We start from the raw sequence: 17,406 nt of genomic DNA on the forward strand, positions 1-17,406 counted from the left end.
AATATTAGTCAGAATTAAACAAGGAGTCAACTGACCAAAGGTCAAGGTCACAAGATGGGGCCCATGCTAACCTGACAATGTTCTAGTTAAGTTTTGAAATATTTAGCATAAATCAGGGTTCTGCTGTCAAGAGTTTTTTTGCCACAAATGTTGCAAGGGGAATAATTTCTGTGCTGTTAACCAGAAAGATTGGATTTATGAAAATGGTACTAATAAAGAAAAAAATTTAAATAAAATTTTTAAATTTGAATAATTTTTTGTTTGAAATAATGAATTTTTAATGTTTGATTTGCGGTGTTTTAAACTATGATAACTTGCATGAAATTTTGTTGATATTTTCACTGACCTGTGTGAATTGCACCCTATATGTGTACATGTGTGATGCATCTGACCAGTGGCTGACCACTGACTCGGACCACTCGCATTGACCTGTGTTAGAAGGTGGACATTTCCTGTTGCAGTATTTAAAACACTGTACTCTATGTCAAACCTGTTTTATCCACTACATATCTAGTTATGTTAGCATATGTTGTAATGACATACACAATAATAAAGAGAAAAAAATACCTGCCAACAATATACTTTGGGGGGAAAAAAGCAGAAAAGTTCATCAGGAATTTTTTTTTATTTCAGTGTATGACCATATTCGAAAAACTATGATGACTCTTTTTTTTTTAAATAGAATTTAAAAAATAATGGTTATGGTTTAATAGTCTATAGAACTAACATAGATTGACCTTTGCCCTCCGATACCAATGTAGTCAAGGCTGTTGGTCTGTAAACTGGAAAAGAGGTCACTTGTTTTATCCTTATTGTTACCTGTGGTTAGAGTTGCTCCTTTGTGTTTACTTGGAGAAGGAGAGGGGGGGGGGGGGGGGGGGGAACATTCGTGGAGAAAGGGGTTGATGGGAGGGGGGAGGGCATTCGTGTGATTCCAGTGTTTAATTAGTGTTAGTTAAATCTTTTGAATTTCATCTTTAAGACATCTTAGTGTTTGTATACAGTAGTTGTGAGAATTTGAATACTCTAAACGTTATACCTCAAAGTCCACCTTTTCACACAGGTCAGCAAGTCATAAAATCATCAAACGCATTCCACCAGACACGCGTTAGATTAAAGTTTACCAGACTCTATGTCACAATACCTCCCCATCACAACTATAATCACCGGATTCTCTCAAATAATCCATTACTTTAGTGTTATATTTATGTAATTAAAACTTTTCCTTTGAATGGAATATTTGCACCATCTTCAAATTGAAATTTCCTCAATAGTTGTCTCCCTTTTCATTAGCTCTTCATTCTTCTTCCTCTTCAAAAAAAAAAAAATAAATAAATAAAAAATATCCACTCTCTTACTCTAAACAAAAATACAAATCTCATCCAATATATCACATATACATTATTAAACATCTTATTTAGAAGCACCCTGATTTTTTTCCTCTTTCCTTTACAAATTATTTTCATTGAACAAAGAAAATTCTGTATTCTTACTATCAGATACAAGAAATTATTATACTAAGTATATAAATATGTATTGTGTACTGCAGATTTAGAAAAAAAACTAGGTATTCTACTTTTGTATCATAATGATTATTTTTTACATTATTTAAGGCTAGGGAATTTTTTTAATGTTTAATTTTTTTTTTTTTTTTTTTTTTTTGTATATATATATGTAAAACAAAAAATCACAACATGGCAGATTTTGAATTCACTAAAACTTGATCGTGTGAAACATTACTTTAACAACAATTTTTCATGTCACATTAAGTTTCAGACATAGGTTGTGTATATATATAAAAAAAAATCTTACTAAATTAACCAATTATTTTGTGCTTATGTATAGCACTGATGCTGGAGGTACATAGGGTCAATGAAGAAAAACGAGATCTGGCCCAAAAGCTGCGTGACTTGCAGGAAAAATATGACCATCGTGTGCGTGATCTTGAGAATGCTGGGGAGGAGACAGAACGCCATTATGTGGCTCTTCTGGAAGACAAGAAGGCTGAAATGACTGACCTTCGACTCCAGCTGGACGCATCAGAGAAACAGAACAAGGCGAACCGCCAGTTTATGGAGGTCAATTTACTTAATTGTAATCGTAGTACATTTGTTATACACTGTATACCTTACAACTTTTGTGTGGAGACCACTCCTTGATAGTTCTTTTGGTTCACAGAACCAATTTCGGTTATTTTGAAAAATGAAATTTTTTACAAATCTGAGCTATATATATGTAAAAAAAAATTTTACGAGAGTGATAACTTAAGTTTATATAATTTTCTGTTATTTCTATGAAAAAGTTTATATTTTGAAAATTTTCTCTTTCAACGTTCTATGTAGGAAGAAGCCATGGAAAGGGAAAAAGAAAGGGAAGAATATCAGAGAGAAATAGCTTCATGGGAACAGAAAATCCTGGACAGTCAGAAGGAGAAGAAGGTGGAAACAAGACTACAACGACAGGTAAGGGTAGTGTTCTCACCAGACATTCATCTAACGACAGGTAAGGGTAGTGTTCTCATCAGACATTCCTCTCACGACAGGTAAGGGTAGTGTTCTCACCAGACATTCATCTAACGACAGGTAAGGGTAGTGTTCTAACCAGACATTCATCTAACGACAGGTAAGGGTAGTGTTCTCACCAGACATTCATCTAACGACAGGTAAGGGTAGTGTTCTAACCAGACATTCATCTAACGACTGGTAAGGGTAGTGTTCTCACCAGACATTCATCTAACGACAGGTAAGGGTAGTGTTCTCACCAGACATTCATCTAACGACAGGTAAGGGTAGTGTTCTCATCAGACATTTATCTAACGACTGGTAAGGGTAGTGTTCTCACCAGACATTCATCTAACGACTGGTAAGGGTAGTGTTCTCACCAGACATTCATCTAACGACAGGTAAGGGTAGTGTTCTCACCAGACATTCATCTAACGACAGGTAAGGGTAGTGTTCTCACCAGACATTCATCTAACGACAGGTAAGGGTAGTGTTTTCATCAGACATTCATCTAACGACAGGTAAGGGTAGTGTTCTCACCAGACATTCATCTAACGACAGGTAAGGGTAGTGTTCTCACCAGACATTCATCTAACGACTGGTAAGGGTAGTGTTCTAACCAGACATTCATCTAACGACAGGTAAGGGTAGTGTTCTCACCAGACATTCATCTAACGACAGGTAAGGGTAGTGTTCTCACCAGACATTCCTCTCACGACAGGTAAGGGTAGTATTCTCATCAGACATTCATCTAACGACAGGTAAGGGTAGTGTTCTCTCCAGACATTCATCTAACGACAGGTAAGGACAGTATTCTCATCAGACATTCATCTAACGACAGGTAAGGGTAGTGTTCTCATCAGACATTCATCTAACGACAGGTAAGGACAGTATTCTCATCAGACATTCATCTAACGACAGGTAAGGGTAGTGTTCTCTCCAGACATTCATCTAACGACAGGTAAGGACAGTATTCTCATCAGACATTCATCTAACGACAGGTAAGGGTAGTGTTCTCACCAGACATTCCTCTCACGACATGTATGGACAGTATTCTCACCTGACATTCCTCTCAAGACATGTATGGACAGTATTCTCACCAGACCTTCATCTAACGACATGTATGGACAGTATTCTCACCAGACATTCCTCTCACGACATGTATGGACAGTATTATCACCAGACATTCCTCTCACGACAGGTAAGGGTAGTATTCTCACCAGATCTTCATCTAACGACATGTATGGACAGTATTCTCACCAGACATTCCTCTAACGACAGGTAAGGACAGTATTCTCACCAGACATTCATCTAACGACAGGTAAGGGTAGTGTTCTCATCAGACATTCATCTAACGACAGGTAAGGGTAGTGTTCTCACCAGACATTCATCTAACGACAGGTAAGGGTAGTGTTCTCACCAGACATTCATCTAACGACAGGTAAGGGTAGTGTTCTCATCAGACATTTATCTAACGACAGGTAAGGGTAGTGTTCTCATCAGACCTTCATCTAACGACAGGTAAGGGTAGTGTTCTCACCAGACATTCATCTAACGACAGGTAAGGGTAGTGTTCTCACCAGACATTCCTCTCACGACAGGTAAGGGTAGTGTTCTCACCAGACATTCATCTAACGACAGGTAAGGGTAGTGTTCTCACCAGACATTCATCTAACGACTGGTAAGGGTAGTGTTCTCACCAGACATTCATCTAACGACATGTATGGACAGTATTCTCACCAGACATTCCTCTAACGACAGGTAAGGGCAGTATTCTCACCAGACATTCATCTAACGACTGGTAAGGGTAGTGTTCTCATCAGACCTTCATCTAACGACAGGTAAGGGTAGTATTCTCACCAGACATTCATCTAACGACAGGTAAGGGTAGTGTTCTCACCAGACATTCATCTAACGACAGGTAAGGGTAGTGTTCTCACCAGACATTCATCTAACGACAGGTATGGACAGTATTCTCACCAGACCTTCATCTAACGACATGTATGGACAGTATTCTCACCAGACATTCCTCTCACGACATGTATGGACAGTATTCTCACCAGACATTCCTCTCACGACAGGTAAGGGTAGTATTCTCACCAGACCTTCATCTAACGACATGTATGGACAGTATTCTCACCAGACATTCCTCTCACGACATGTATGGACAGTATTCTCACCTGACATTCCTCTCACGACATGTATGGACAGTAATATCACCAGACATTCCTCTAACGACAGGTAAGGACAGTATTCTCACCAGACATTCATCTAACGACAGGTAAGGGCAGTATTCTCACCAGACATTCATCTAACGACAGGTAAGGGTAGTATTCTCACCAGACATTCATCTAACGACAGGTAAGGACAGTATTCTCACCAGACATTCATCTAACGACAGGTAAGGGTAGTATTCTCACAAGACATTCATCTAACAACAGGTAAGGACAGTATTCTCACCGGACGTTCATCTAACGACAGGTATGGACAGTATTCTCACCGAACATTCCTCTCACGACATGTATGGACAGTATTCTCACCAGACTTTCCTCTCACGACAGGTATGGACAGTATTCTCACCAGACATTCCTCTCACGACAGGTATGGACAGTATTCTCACCTGACATTCCTCTCACGACAGATATGGACAGTATTCTCACTAGACATTCCTCTCACGACATGTATGGACAGTATTCTCACCTGACATTCCTCTCACGACATGTATGGACAGTATTCTCACCAGACATTCCTCTCACGACAGGTAAGGGCAGTATTCTCACCAGACATTCATCTAACGACAGGTAAGGGTAGTATTCTCACCAGACATTCATCTAATGACAGGTAAGGCAGTATTATCACCAGACATTCCTCTCACGACAGGTATGGACAGTATTCTCACCTGACATTCCTCTCACGACATGTATGGACAGTATTCTCACCAGACATTCCTCTCACCACATGTAAGGACAGTATTCTCACCAGACATTCCTCTCACGACAGGTATGGACAGTATTCTCACCAGACATTCCTCTCACGACATGTATAGACAGTATTCTCACCAGACATTCCTCTCACGACAGGTAAGGGTAGTATTCTCACCGGACGTTCATCTAACGACAGATAAGGGTAGTATTATCACCAGACATTCCTCTCACGACAGGTAAGGGTAGTATTCTCACCATACATTCCTCTCACGACATGTAAGGACAGTATTCTCACCAGACATTCCTCTCACGACAGGTATGGACAGTATTCTCACCTGACATTCCTCGCACGACAGGTATGGACAGTATTCTCACCAGACATTCCTCTCACGACATGTATGGACAGTATTCTCACCAGACATTCCTCTCACGACAGGTAAGGGTAGTATTCTCACCGGACGTTCATCTAACGACAGGTAAGGGTAGTATTATCACCTGACATTCCTCTCACGACATGTATGGACAGTATTATCACCAGACATTCCTCTAGCGACAGGTAAGGACAGTATTCTCACCTGACATTCCTCTCACGACATGTATGGACAGTATTCTCACCAGACATTCCTCTCACGACATGTATGGACAGTATTCTCACCTGACATTCCTCTCACGACATGTATGGACAGTATTCTCACAAGACATTCATCTAACAACAGGTAAGGACAGTATTCTCACCGGACGTTCATCTAACGACAGGTAAGGACAGTATTCTCACTAGACATTCCTCTCACGACATGTATGGACAGTATTCTCACCTGACATTCCTCTCATGACAGGTATGGACAGTAATCTCACCTGACATTCCTCTCACGACAGGTATGGACAGTATTCTCACCAGACATTCCTCTCACGACAGGTAAGGGCAGTATTCTCACCAGACATTCATCTAACGACAGGTAAGGGCAGTATTATCACCAGACATTCCTCTCACGACAGGTATGGACAGTATTCTCACCAGACATTCCTCTCACGACATGTATGGACAGTATTCTCACCAGACATTCCTCTCACGACATGTAAGGACAGTATTCTCACCTGACATTCCTCTCACGACATGTATGGACAGTATTCTCACCTGACATTCCTCTCACGACAGGTATGGACAGTATTCTCACCAGACATTCCTCTCACGACATGTATGGACAGTATTCTCACCAGACATTCCTCTCACGACAGGTAAGGGTAGTATTCTTACCGGACGTTCATCTAACGACATGTATGGACAGTATTCTCACCAGACATTCATCTAACGACAGGTAAGGGTAGTATTATCATCAGACATTCCTCTCACGACATGTAAGGACAGTATTCTCATCAGACATTCATCTAACGACAGGTAAGGGTAGTGTTCTCACCAGACATTCATCTAACGACAGGTAAGGGTAGTATTATCACCAGACATTCCTCTCACGACAGGTAAGGAAAGTATTCTCACCAGACATTCCTCTCACGACATGTATGGACAGTATTCTCACCAGACATTCCTCTCACGACATGTATGGACAGTATTCTCACCTGACATTCCTCTCACGACATGTATGGACAGTATTCTCACCAGACATTCCTCTCGCGACAGGTAAGGACAGTATTCTCACCTGACATTCCTCTCACGACATGTATGGACAGTATTCTCACCAGACATTCCTCTCACGACATGTATGGACAGTATTCTCACCTGACATTCCTCTCACGACATGTATGGACAGTATTCTCACCTGACATTCCTCTCACGACATGTATGGACAGTATTATCACCAGACATTCATCTAACGACAGGTAAGGGCAGTATTCTCACCAGACATTCATCTAATGACAGGTAAGGGTAGTATTCTCACAAGACATTCATCTAACAACAAGTAAGGACAGTATTCTCACCGGACGTTCATCTAACGACAGGTAAGGACAGTATTCTCACTAGACATTCCTCTCACGACATGTATGGACAGTATTCTCACCTGACATTCCTCTCACGACATGTATGGACAGTATTCTCACCTGACATTCCTCTCACGACATGTATGGACAGTATTCTCACCTGACATTCCTCTCACGACAGGTATGGACAGTAATCTCACTAGACATTCCTCTCACGACATGTATGGACAGTATTCTCACCTGACATTCCTCTCACGACAGGTATGGACAGTATTCTCACCAGACATTCCTCTCACGACAGGTAAGGGCAGTATTCTCACCAGACATTCATCTAACGACAGGTAAGGGCAATATTATCACCAGACATTCCTCTCACGACAGGTATGGACAGTATTCTCACCAGACATTCCTCTCACGACATGTATGGACATTATTCTCACCAGACATTCCTCTCACGACAGGTAAGGACAGTATTCTCACCTGACATTCCTCTCACGACATGTATGGACAGTATTCTCACCTGACATTCCTCTCACGACAGGTATGGACAGTATTCTCACCAGACATTCCTCTCACGACATGTATGGACAGTATTCTCACCAGACATTCCTCTCACGACAGGTAAGGGTAGTATTCTTACCGGACGTTCATCTAACGACAGGTAAGGGTAGTATTATCATCAGACATTCCTCTCACGACAGGTAAGGGTAGTATTCTCACCAGACATTCCTCTCACGACATGTATGGACAGTATTCTCACCAGACATTCCTATCACGACATGTATGGACAGTATTCTCAACTGACATTCATCTAACGACATGTATGGACAGTATTCTCACCAGACATTCCTCTCGTGACATGTATGGACAGTATTCTCACTAAACATATCATCTAGTTCTTGTCTGATTAGATGGGTTTTCTCTGGTATCTCCGGTTTCCTTCCACAGAAAGACTCTTTACTTGTTTTGCTATTAAGTAAATGTCTTTTCAGTGTCTCCACGAGGGGTCATAACTAGGACATATTGCTTTCTATACTAATTACACAATAACTTTAAAAATGATAATTTGTTGCCCTGGGTAGTCTCTCTTGAAATGCAATTGTCCAATGTCAAGGTGGTTTCCCTTAACAGGTCGATGATTTGACAGAACAGTTACAAAGTCGATTGGACCGTGACAGCGAATTTGTGGAGCAGACAGCTCAGCTCCAGCGTGACCTCCACGACAAACAATTGAGTGCAGAAGATATGAGGGCCCTAGTTCTGGACCAGGAGAAAGAACTGGAGGAGCGAGGTCGGATGGAAGATATTCTCCGACAGGTAATACAATAAAACACGGTTATAATGAATCCCAGGGGACGAACTGAATCAGTTCGTTATATTGATAGTTCGTATTACGTGTATTACAAATTAATTGTTTTTAGGTCACCTGAGACGAAGTCTCAAGTGACCTATTCTAATCGCCTTTTGTCTGGCGTCGTGCGTCCGTAAACTATTTACATTTTCGACTTCTTCTCCAAAACCACTGAACCAAATTCAATGAAATTTGGCAGAAAGTTACTATGGCTGAAGGTCAACCAAAATTGTGAATTATATGGTCCCCACCCCCCAGGGGCCTGAGGGGTGGGGCCAAAATGGGTCAAATTGACTAAAACTTCAAAAAATCTTCTTCTCTACTCTCAGATATGGTGGAGTCAAACACTCTTCATAGATGGAAAAGTCTTGTGGTGCTTTACCAAAATTGTGAATTTCATGACCCTGGGGTTTCACATTTGCCCCTGGGGAGGGGGTAAACTTTAGTATAGTTTATATTGGGAAATCACATTTTTGACTATTATTTGTTGGATTTGTATTGGAATTCATTCTAACCTGGATAACATTATCAGCATTGGATAACAGTTTGATGGTATGAATATGTTGGCCCTGACCGACCCCCAGGGGCTGATGGGCGGGGCTAAAAAGGGTCAAATCGACTGAAATTTCAAAAATCTTCTTCTCTACTCTCATATTTGGTAGAATCAAAAACTCTCCATAGATGGAAGGGTCTTATGGTACTTTACCAAAATTGTGGATTTCATGACCCTGGGGTCTCATTTTTGCCCCTGGGGAGGGGGTAAATGTACAATAATTTATATAGGGAAATCACATTTTTGACTATTATTTGTTGGATTTGTATTGGAACTCATTCTAACCTGGTCAATATTATCAGCATGGGAGAACAGTTTGATGGTTTGCATAAATTGGCCCTGACTGACCCCCAGGGGCTGATGGGCGGGGCTAAAAAGGGTCAAATTGACTGAAATTTCAAAAATCTTCTTCTCTATTCTCATATTTGGTAGAATCAAAAACTCTCCATAGATGGAAGGGTCTTATGGTACTTTACCAAAATTGTGGATTTCATGACCCTTGGGTCTCATTTTTGCCCCTGGGGAGGGGGTAAACTGTACAATAGTTGATATAGGAAAATCACATTTTTGACTATTATTTTTAGGTCACCTGAGACAAAGTCTCAAGTGACCTATTCTTATCCCCTTTTGTCCGTCGTCGTGCGTCGTGCGTCGTCCGTCGTCCGTCGTCCGTCCGTAAACAATTTACATTTTCGACTTCTTCTACAAAACCCCTAAACTAAATTCAATGAAATTTGGCAGGATGCTTTTATGGCTAAAGGTCAACCAAAATTGTAAATTATATGGTCCCCACCCCCCAGGGGCCTGTGGGGCGGGGCTAAAAAGGGTCAAATTGACTAAAATTTCAAAAATCTTCTTCTCTACTCTCAGATATGTTGGAATCAAACACTCTTCATAGATGGAAGGGTCTTAAGGTGCTTTACCAAAATTGTAAATTTCATGACCCAGGGGTCTCACGTTTGCCCCTGGGGAGGGGGTAAACTTTACAATAGTTTATATAGGGAAATAACATTTTTGACTTTAATTTGATTTATTTCTGTTGGAATTCATTCTAATTTGGTATACATTGTCAGCATGGGATGACGGTTTGATGGCATAAACATGTTGGCCCTGACTGACCCCCAGGGGCTGATGGGCGGGGCTAAAAAGGGTCAAATTGGCTGAAATTTCAAAAATCTTCTTCTCAAGACCGAAATAAGGTGGAATCAAATACTCTTTATAGTTGGAAGGGTCTTAAGGTGCTTGACTAAAATTGTGAATTTCATGACCCTGGGGTCTCAAGTTTGCCCCTGGGGAGGGGGTAAACTTTACTATAGTTTATATAGCGAAATCACATTTTTGACTATAATTTGTTCGATTTCTATTGGAATTCATTCTAATTTGGTTAATATTATCAGCTTGGGATGGCAGATTGAAGGTATGCACATGTTGGCCCTTTCTGACCCCAAGGGGCTGATGGGCGGGGCTAAAAGGGTCAAATTGACTTAAATTTCAGAAATCTTCTTTTCAGACCGAGATAAGGTAGAATCAAATACTGTTTATAGATGGAAGGGTCTTAAGGTGCTTTACTAAAATTATGAATTTCATGACCCTGGGGCCACACATTTACCCCTGGGGAGGGGGTAAATTTTACTATAATTTGTATTGGGAAATCACATTTTTGACTGATTTATTTGATTTCTATTGGAATTCATTCTAATTTGGTTAACATTATCAGCTTGGGATGGTAGTTTGATGGTATGGACGTGTTGGCCCTGACTGACCCAGAGGGGCCGATGGGCGGGGCTAAAAAGGGTCAAATTGACTGAAATTTCAAAAATCTTCTTTTCAAGACCCAAATAAGGTAGAATCAAATACTCTTCATAGGTGGAAGAGTCTTATGGTGCTTTACTAAATTTATGAATTTCATGACCCTGGGGTCACAAGTTTGCCCCTGGGGAGGGGGTAAATTTTACTATAGTTTATATAGGGAAATCACATTTTTGACTGATTTGTTTGATTTCTATTGGAATTCATTCTAACTTGGTTAACATTTTCAGCATTGAATGAAAGTTTGATAATATGCTTATGTTGGCCCTGACTGCTGATGTGCGGGGCCAAAAAGGATCAATTAAATTAACTGAAATATTTCAAATCTCAGGTGACCGTTAAGGCCCATGGGCCTCTTGTTTGGATTTGTATTGGAACTCATTCTAACCTGGTCAACGTTATCAGCATGGGATAACAGTTTGATGGAATGCACATGTTGGCCCTGACTGACCCCCAGGGGCTGATGGGCGGGGCTAAAAAGGGTCAAATTGACTGAAATTTCAAAAATCTTCTTCTCTACTGTCATATTTGGTAGAATCAAAAACTCTCCATAGGTGGAAGGGTCTTGTGATACTTTACCAAAAGTGTGAATTTCATGACCCTTGGGTCTCACGTTTGCTCCTGGGGAGGGCGTAAACTTTAGTATAGTTTATATAGGGAAATCACATTTTTGACCATTATTTGTTGGATTTGTATTGGAACTCATTCTAACCTGGTCAACATTATCAGCATTGGATAACAGTTTGATGGTATGCATATGTTGGCCCTGACTGACCCCCAGGGGCTGATGGGCGGGGCTAAAAAGGGTCAAATCGACTGAAATTTCAAAAATCTTCTTATCAATACCTATATAAAATAGAATCAAATACTTTTCATAGAAGGAAGGGTTTCATGGTGTTTTACTTAAATTGTGAATTTCATGACCCTGGGGTCTCACGTTTGCCCCTAGGGAGAGGGTAAACTTTGCTATAGTTATATAGGGAATTCATATTTTTGACAATCATTTGTTTTATGTCTATTGGAATTCATTCTAACTTTCTTAAAATTATCAGCATGGGATGACAGCTTAATGATAAGCACATATTGGCTCTGACTGACCCCAAGGACTGATGGGTGGGACCAAAAAGGGTCAATTGAATTAACTGAAATATTTCAAATCTCAGGTGACCGTTAAGGCCCTTTGGGCCTCTTGTTTTCCTAAAACTTTGCTGTATGAAAATATTAAAATAAAAATACAAACAAGTACAAATTTAAAGCGATGCAATTATTTTAATTCAGTTATAACTTTCTGCCAAAACTTTTCATGTGAGGCAAGTATGTACAAAGTACTAAAAGCAGCTGACGTATCATTTTGAGACTCAAGAAAATGGCTTATCTCGTGTAAACAATCACTCGCCGTAGCACCACTGAATACAGAATGTTCCTCCTCTGTCTCTATTTTCTCCTCGTCTTCACTGTCCGAAACGTTCATAACGTCTTTTACAACATCTGCATCAGTCATCTCCGTAGTATTACTGATGAAATCGGTCGCGTTGACTTTTACCCCGGAAGCCTCGTTTTCACTAACTCTCAGTCGCTTGATGATAAAGCCAACTTTACACACTGTACACACTAATTAGACATCTAAGAATGGATTAACAACTTGACATAAACATTGACAAAACAACTCACTTTATTCAGAAGTCATGGAAAACATAACTCACCGATTCAATAGCCGTACAGATATATACCCTGAAATGTGCCCTCGGGCGCCTCTCGGTGACATGGTCGGGATCACCAGGGCATGACTATTGACTTCGGAAGATAGGTTCGCACTACAATGTTAAAATGACATGGAATTTCCTCTAAATTGGTTCGTTATATACAATATTTCGCTATATGAAATTCACAGTATAATTATAGAATAACATAGAAGTAAGAGGGAGAATAGCTGGGAATTCGGAAACCAGGATTTTGACAACTTTACCTGATCTACGTTGCATTTTGCCCGTGATCCATTTACACAATTCTTTTTGCAAACATTTTGGTTAGATGTCTAAAGAAGCAAGGTCATAGATTCTACACAAGCATTCTTTGGGTTTACGGTGTGGGATCTGAGACTGAACTAGACTTGATTTTAGAAAATTAATTTTTATACTTTTAGAAACTGAGAGAAATGGAGGAGGAACTGTCTAAACAGCATACAGTAAACACTGAACTGTCAGAAATAATCAAACTGCCCCCCAATGTAGAGTCTGATGAGGAAGAGATGGCTGAGACTAGCACATCAAATGGAGGACACAAAATCATCACAGGACACCGCCGCCTGTTACCATCACAGCTATCTCTACAACAGGAGGAGGTAAGTCAGCTCACCAAACCACCCCCTACCATCACAGCTGTCTCTACAACAAGGGGAGGTAAGTCAGCTCACCAAACCACCGCCCCTACCATCACAGCTGTCTCTACAACAGGAGGAGGTAAGTCAGCTCACCAAACCACTGCCCCCTACCATCACAGCTGTCTCTACAACAAGGGGAGGTAAGTCAGCTCACCAAACCACCGCCCCCTACCATCACAGCTGTCTCTACAACAAGGGGAGGTAAGTGAGCTCAACAAACCACCGCCCCCTACCATCACAGCTGTCTCTACAACAAGGGGAGGTAAGTCAGCTCACCAAACCACTGCCCCCTACCATCACAGCTGTCTCTACAACAAGGGGAGGTAAGTCAGCTCACCAAACCACCGCCCCTACCATCACAGCTATCTCTACCACAGGAGGAGGTAAGTCAGCTCACCAAACCACTGCCCCCTACCATCAAGCTGTCTCTAGAACAAGGGGAGGTAAGTCAGCTCACCAAACCACCGCCCCCTACCATCACAGCTGTCTCTACAACAAGGGGTTATGAGTAATGCCGAACAACATGATAACATTTCCGAAAAGGTTGTTTGCTATGGTAATGAAACAGAGACCTCTGAATGGTCGAAATATATGGGCGAGTTTGGAGGACATCTGTAACAGTCCCCATTACAATTGGTACTTATTATTCATAAACCGAATTTCTCAATTTAAATTATTATCCTCAAATCAAAATGATGAATGACAATACTTTATTGGAGGAACATCCCTAACACAGAAAGCAAAAAGCAGAACCCATATTTAAGCAAGGAAAATTGTATTTTGCATTTCACTTCACTTTACTTTTATGCAAATTAAAAACTTGTATAACATGCAGTTGTCCATTTTGAAATCAGGAACTACTCCATGAGAAAGAGGCCTTACAGCGTCGTGTAGAGCAGCAACTGAAAGCAGATCTCAGCATTGGAAAATAAGCTGGATTTGATGAGACATCGTGGAAGTCTAGACGAGGACAGTCAAGCAGCTACACTTCAGAGACAGCTAGAGAGACAGACAGAGTTTGTGGAGTCTCGTGACAGACAGGTGAGTTACAGGGGCAAACATAAGAAGTACACAGAGTTAGTGGAGTCTTGTGACAGACAGGTGAGTTACAGGGGCAAACATCAGAAGTACCCAGAGTTAGTGGAGTCTCGTGATAGACAGGTGAGTTACAGGGGCAAACATCAGAAGTACCCAGAGTTAGTGGAGTCTCGTGACAGACAGGTGAGTTACAGGGGCAAACATCAGAAGTACACAGAGTTAGTGGAGTCTTGTGACAGACAGGTGAGTTACAGGGGCAAACATCAGAAGTACCCAGAGTTTGTGGAGTCTCGTGACAGACAGGTGAGTTACAGGGGCAAACATCAGAAGTACCCAGAGTTTGTGGAGTCTCGTGACAGACAGGTGAGTTACAGGGGCAAACATCAGAAGTACACAGAGTTAGTGGAGTCTCGTGACAGACAGGTGAGTTACAGGGGCAAACATCAGAAGTACACAGAGTTAGTGGAGTCTTGTGACAGACAGGTGAGTTACAGGGGCAAACATCAGAAGTACCCAGAGTTAGTGGAGTCTCGTGACAGACAGGTGAGTTACAGGGGCAAACATCAGAAGTACCCAGAGTTAGTGGAGTCTCGTGACAGACAGGTGAGTTACAGGGGCAAACATCAGAAGTACCCAGAGTTAGTGGAGTCTTGTGACAGACAGGTGAGTTACAGGGGCAAACATCAGAAGTACCCAGAGTTAGTGGAGTCTTGTGACAGACAGGTGAGTTACAGGGGCAAACATCAGAAGTACTCAGAGTTAGTGGAGTCTCGTGACAGACAGGTGAGTTACAGGGGCAAACATCAGAAGTACCCAGAGTTAGTGGAGTCTCGTGACAGACAGGTGAGTTACAGGGGCAAACATCAGAAGTACCCAGAGTTAGTGGAGTCTCGTGACAGACAGGTGAGTTACAGGGGCAAACATCAGAAGTACCCAGAGTTAGTGGAGTCTCGTGACAGACAGGTGAGTTACAGGGGCAAACATCAGAAGTACCCAGAGTTAGTGGAGTCTTGTGACAGACAGGTGAGTTACAGGGGCAAACATCAGAAGTACCCAGAGTTAGTGGAGTCTCGTGACAGACAGGTGAGTTACAGGGGCAAACATCAGAAGTACCCAGAGTTAGTGGAGTCTTGTGACAGACAGGTGAGTTACAGGGGCAAACATGAGAAGTACCCAGAGTTAGTGGAGTCTCGTGACAGACAGGTGAGTTACAGGGGCAAACATCAGAAGTACCCAGAGTTAGTGGAGTCTCGTGACAGACAGGTGAGTTACAGGGGCAAACATCAGAAGTACCCAGAGTTAGTGGAGTCTCGTGACAGACAGGTGAGTTACAGAGGCAAACATCAGAAGTACACAGAGTTAGTGGAGTCTTGTGACAGACAGGTGAGTTAAGGGCAAACATCAGAAGTACCCAGAGTTAGTGGAGTCTTGTGACAGACAGGTGAGTTACAGGGGCAAACATCAGAAGTACCCAGAGTTAGTGGAGTCTCGTGACAGACAGGTGAGTTACAGGGGCAAACATCAGAAGTACACAGAGTTAGTGGAGTCTTGTAACAGACAGGTGAGTTAAGGGCAAACATCAGAAGTACACAGAGTTAGTGGAGTCTTGTGACAGACAGGTGAGTTACAGGGGCAAACATCAGAAGTACCCAGAGTTAGTGGAGTCTCGTGACAGACAGGTGAGTTACAGGGGCAAACATCAGAAGTACCCAGAGTTAGTGGAGTCTCGTAACAGACAGGTGAGTTACAGGGGCAAACATCAGAAGTACACAGAGTTAGTGGAGTCTTGTGACAGACAGGTGAGTTACAGGGGCAAACATCAGAAGTACCCAGAGTTAGTGGAGTCTCGTGACAGACAGGTGAGTTACAGGGGCAAACATCAGAAGTACACAGAGTTAGTGGAGTCTTGTGACAGACAGGTGAGTTACAGGGGCAAACATCAGAAGTACACAGAGTTAGTGGAGTCTTGTGACAGACAGGTGAGTTACAGGGGCAAACATCAGAAGTACACAGAGTTAGTGGAGTCTTGTAACAGACAGGTGAGTTACAGGGGCAAACATCAGAAGTACCCATAGTTATTGGAGTCTTGTGACAGACAGGTGAGTTACAGGGGCAAACATCAGAAGTACCCAGAGTTTGTGGAGTCTCGTGACAGACAGGTGAGTTACAGGGGCAAACATCAGAAGTACCCAGAGTTATTGGAGTCTTGTGACAGACAGGTGAGTTACAGGGGCAAACATCAGAAGTACACAGAGTTAGTGGAGTCTTGTAACAGACAGGTGAGTTACAGGGGCAAACATCAGAAGTACACAGAGTTAGTGGAGTCTTGTAACAGACAGGTGAGTTACAGGGGCAAACATCAGAAGTACCCAGAGTTATTGGAGTCTTGTGACAGACAGGTGAGTTACAGGGGCAAACATCAGAAGTACCCAGAGTTTGTGGAGTCTCGTGACAGACAGGTGAGTTACAGGGGCAAACATCAGAAGTACCCAGAGTTATTGGAGTCTTGTGACAGACAGGTGAGTTACAGGGGCAAACATCAGAAGTACCCAGAGTTATTGGAGTCTTGTGACAGACAGGTGAGTTACAGGGGCAAACATCAGAAGTACACAGAGTTAGTGGAGTCTTGTAACAGACAGGTGAGTTACAGGGGCAAACATCAGAAGTACCCAGAGTTTGTGGAGTCTCGTGACAGACAGGTGAGTTACAGGGGCAAACATCAGAAGTACACAGAGTTAGTGGAGTCTTGTGACAGACAGGTGAGTTACAGGGGCAAACATCAGAAGTACCCAGAGTTTGTGGAGTCTCGTGACAGACAGGTGAGTTACAGGGGCAAACATCAGAAGTACACAGAGTTAGTGGAGTCTCGTGACAGACAGGTGAGTTACAGGGGCAAACATCAGAAGTACCCAGAG

The 17,406-nt window shown here is 42.0% G+C and overlaps 1 protein-coding gene across 2 annotated transcripts in view; it reads left to right on the forward strand.

Moving 5' to 3' along the window:
- The window catches only part of LOC117343218 (nucleoprotein TPR-like), a 158,981-nt gene extending 144,493 nt beyond the window's left edge, over positions 1 to 14,488 (forward strand). For both annotated transcript variants that reach the window (XM_033905557.1, XM_033905558.1), the window contains 5 exons: positions 1,846 to 2,078; positions 2,343 to 2,462; positions 8,492 to 8,677; positions 13,217 to 13,414; positions 14,308 to 14,488. In XM_033905557.1, coding sequence (XP_033761448.1) covers positions 1,846 to 2,078; positions 2,343 to 2,462; positions 8,492 to 8,677; positions 13,217 to 13,414; positions 14,308 to 14,385 — 815 coding nt within the window. In that variant the 3' untranslated portion in view covers positions 14,386 to 14,488. The remainder of the gene's footprint in view (positions 1 to 1,845; positions 2,079 to 2,342; positions 2,463 to 8,491; positions 8,678 to 13,216; positions 13,415 to 14,307) is intronic.
- The last annotated feature ends 2,918 nt before the right edge of the window (positions 14,489 to 17,406 follow it).

Source organism: Pecten maximus, chromosome 15, assembly GCF_902652985.1.
Source record: "Pecten maximus chromosome 15, xPecMax1.1, whole genome shotgun sequence".
NCBI classification, from domain to species: domain Eukaryota; kingdom Metazoa; phylum Mollusca; class Bivalvia; order Pectinida; family Pectinidae; genus Pecten; species Pecten maximus.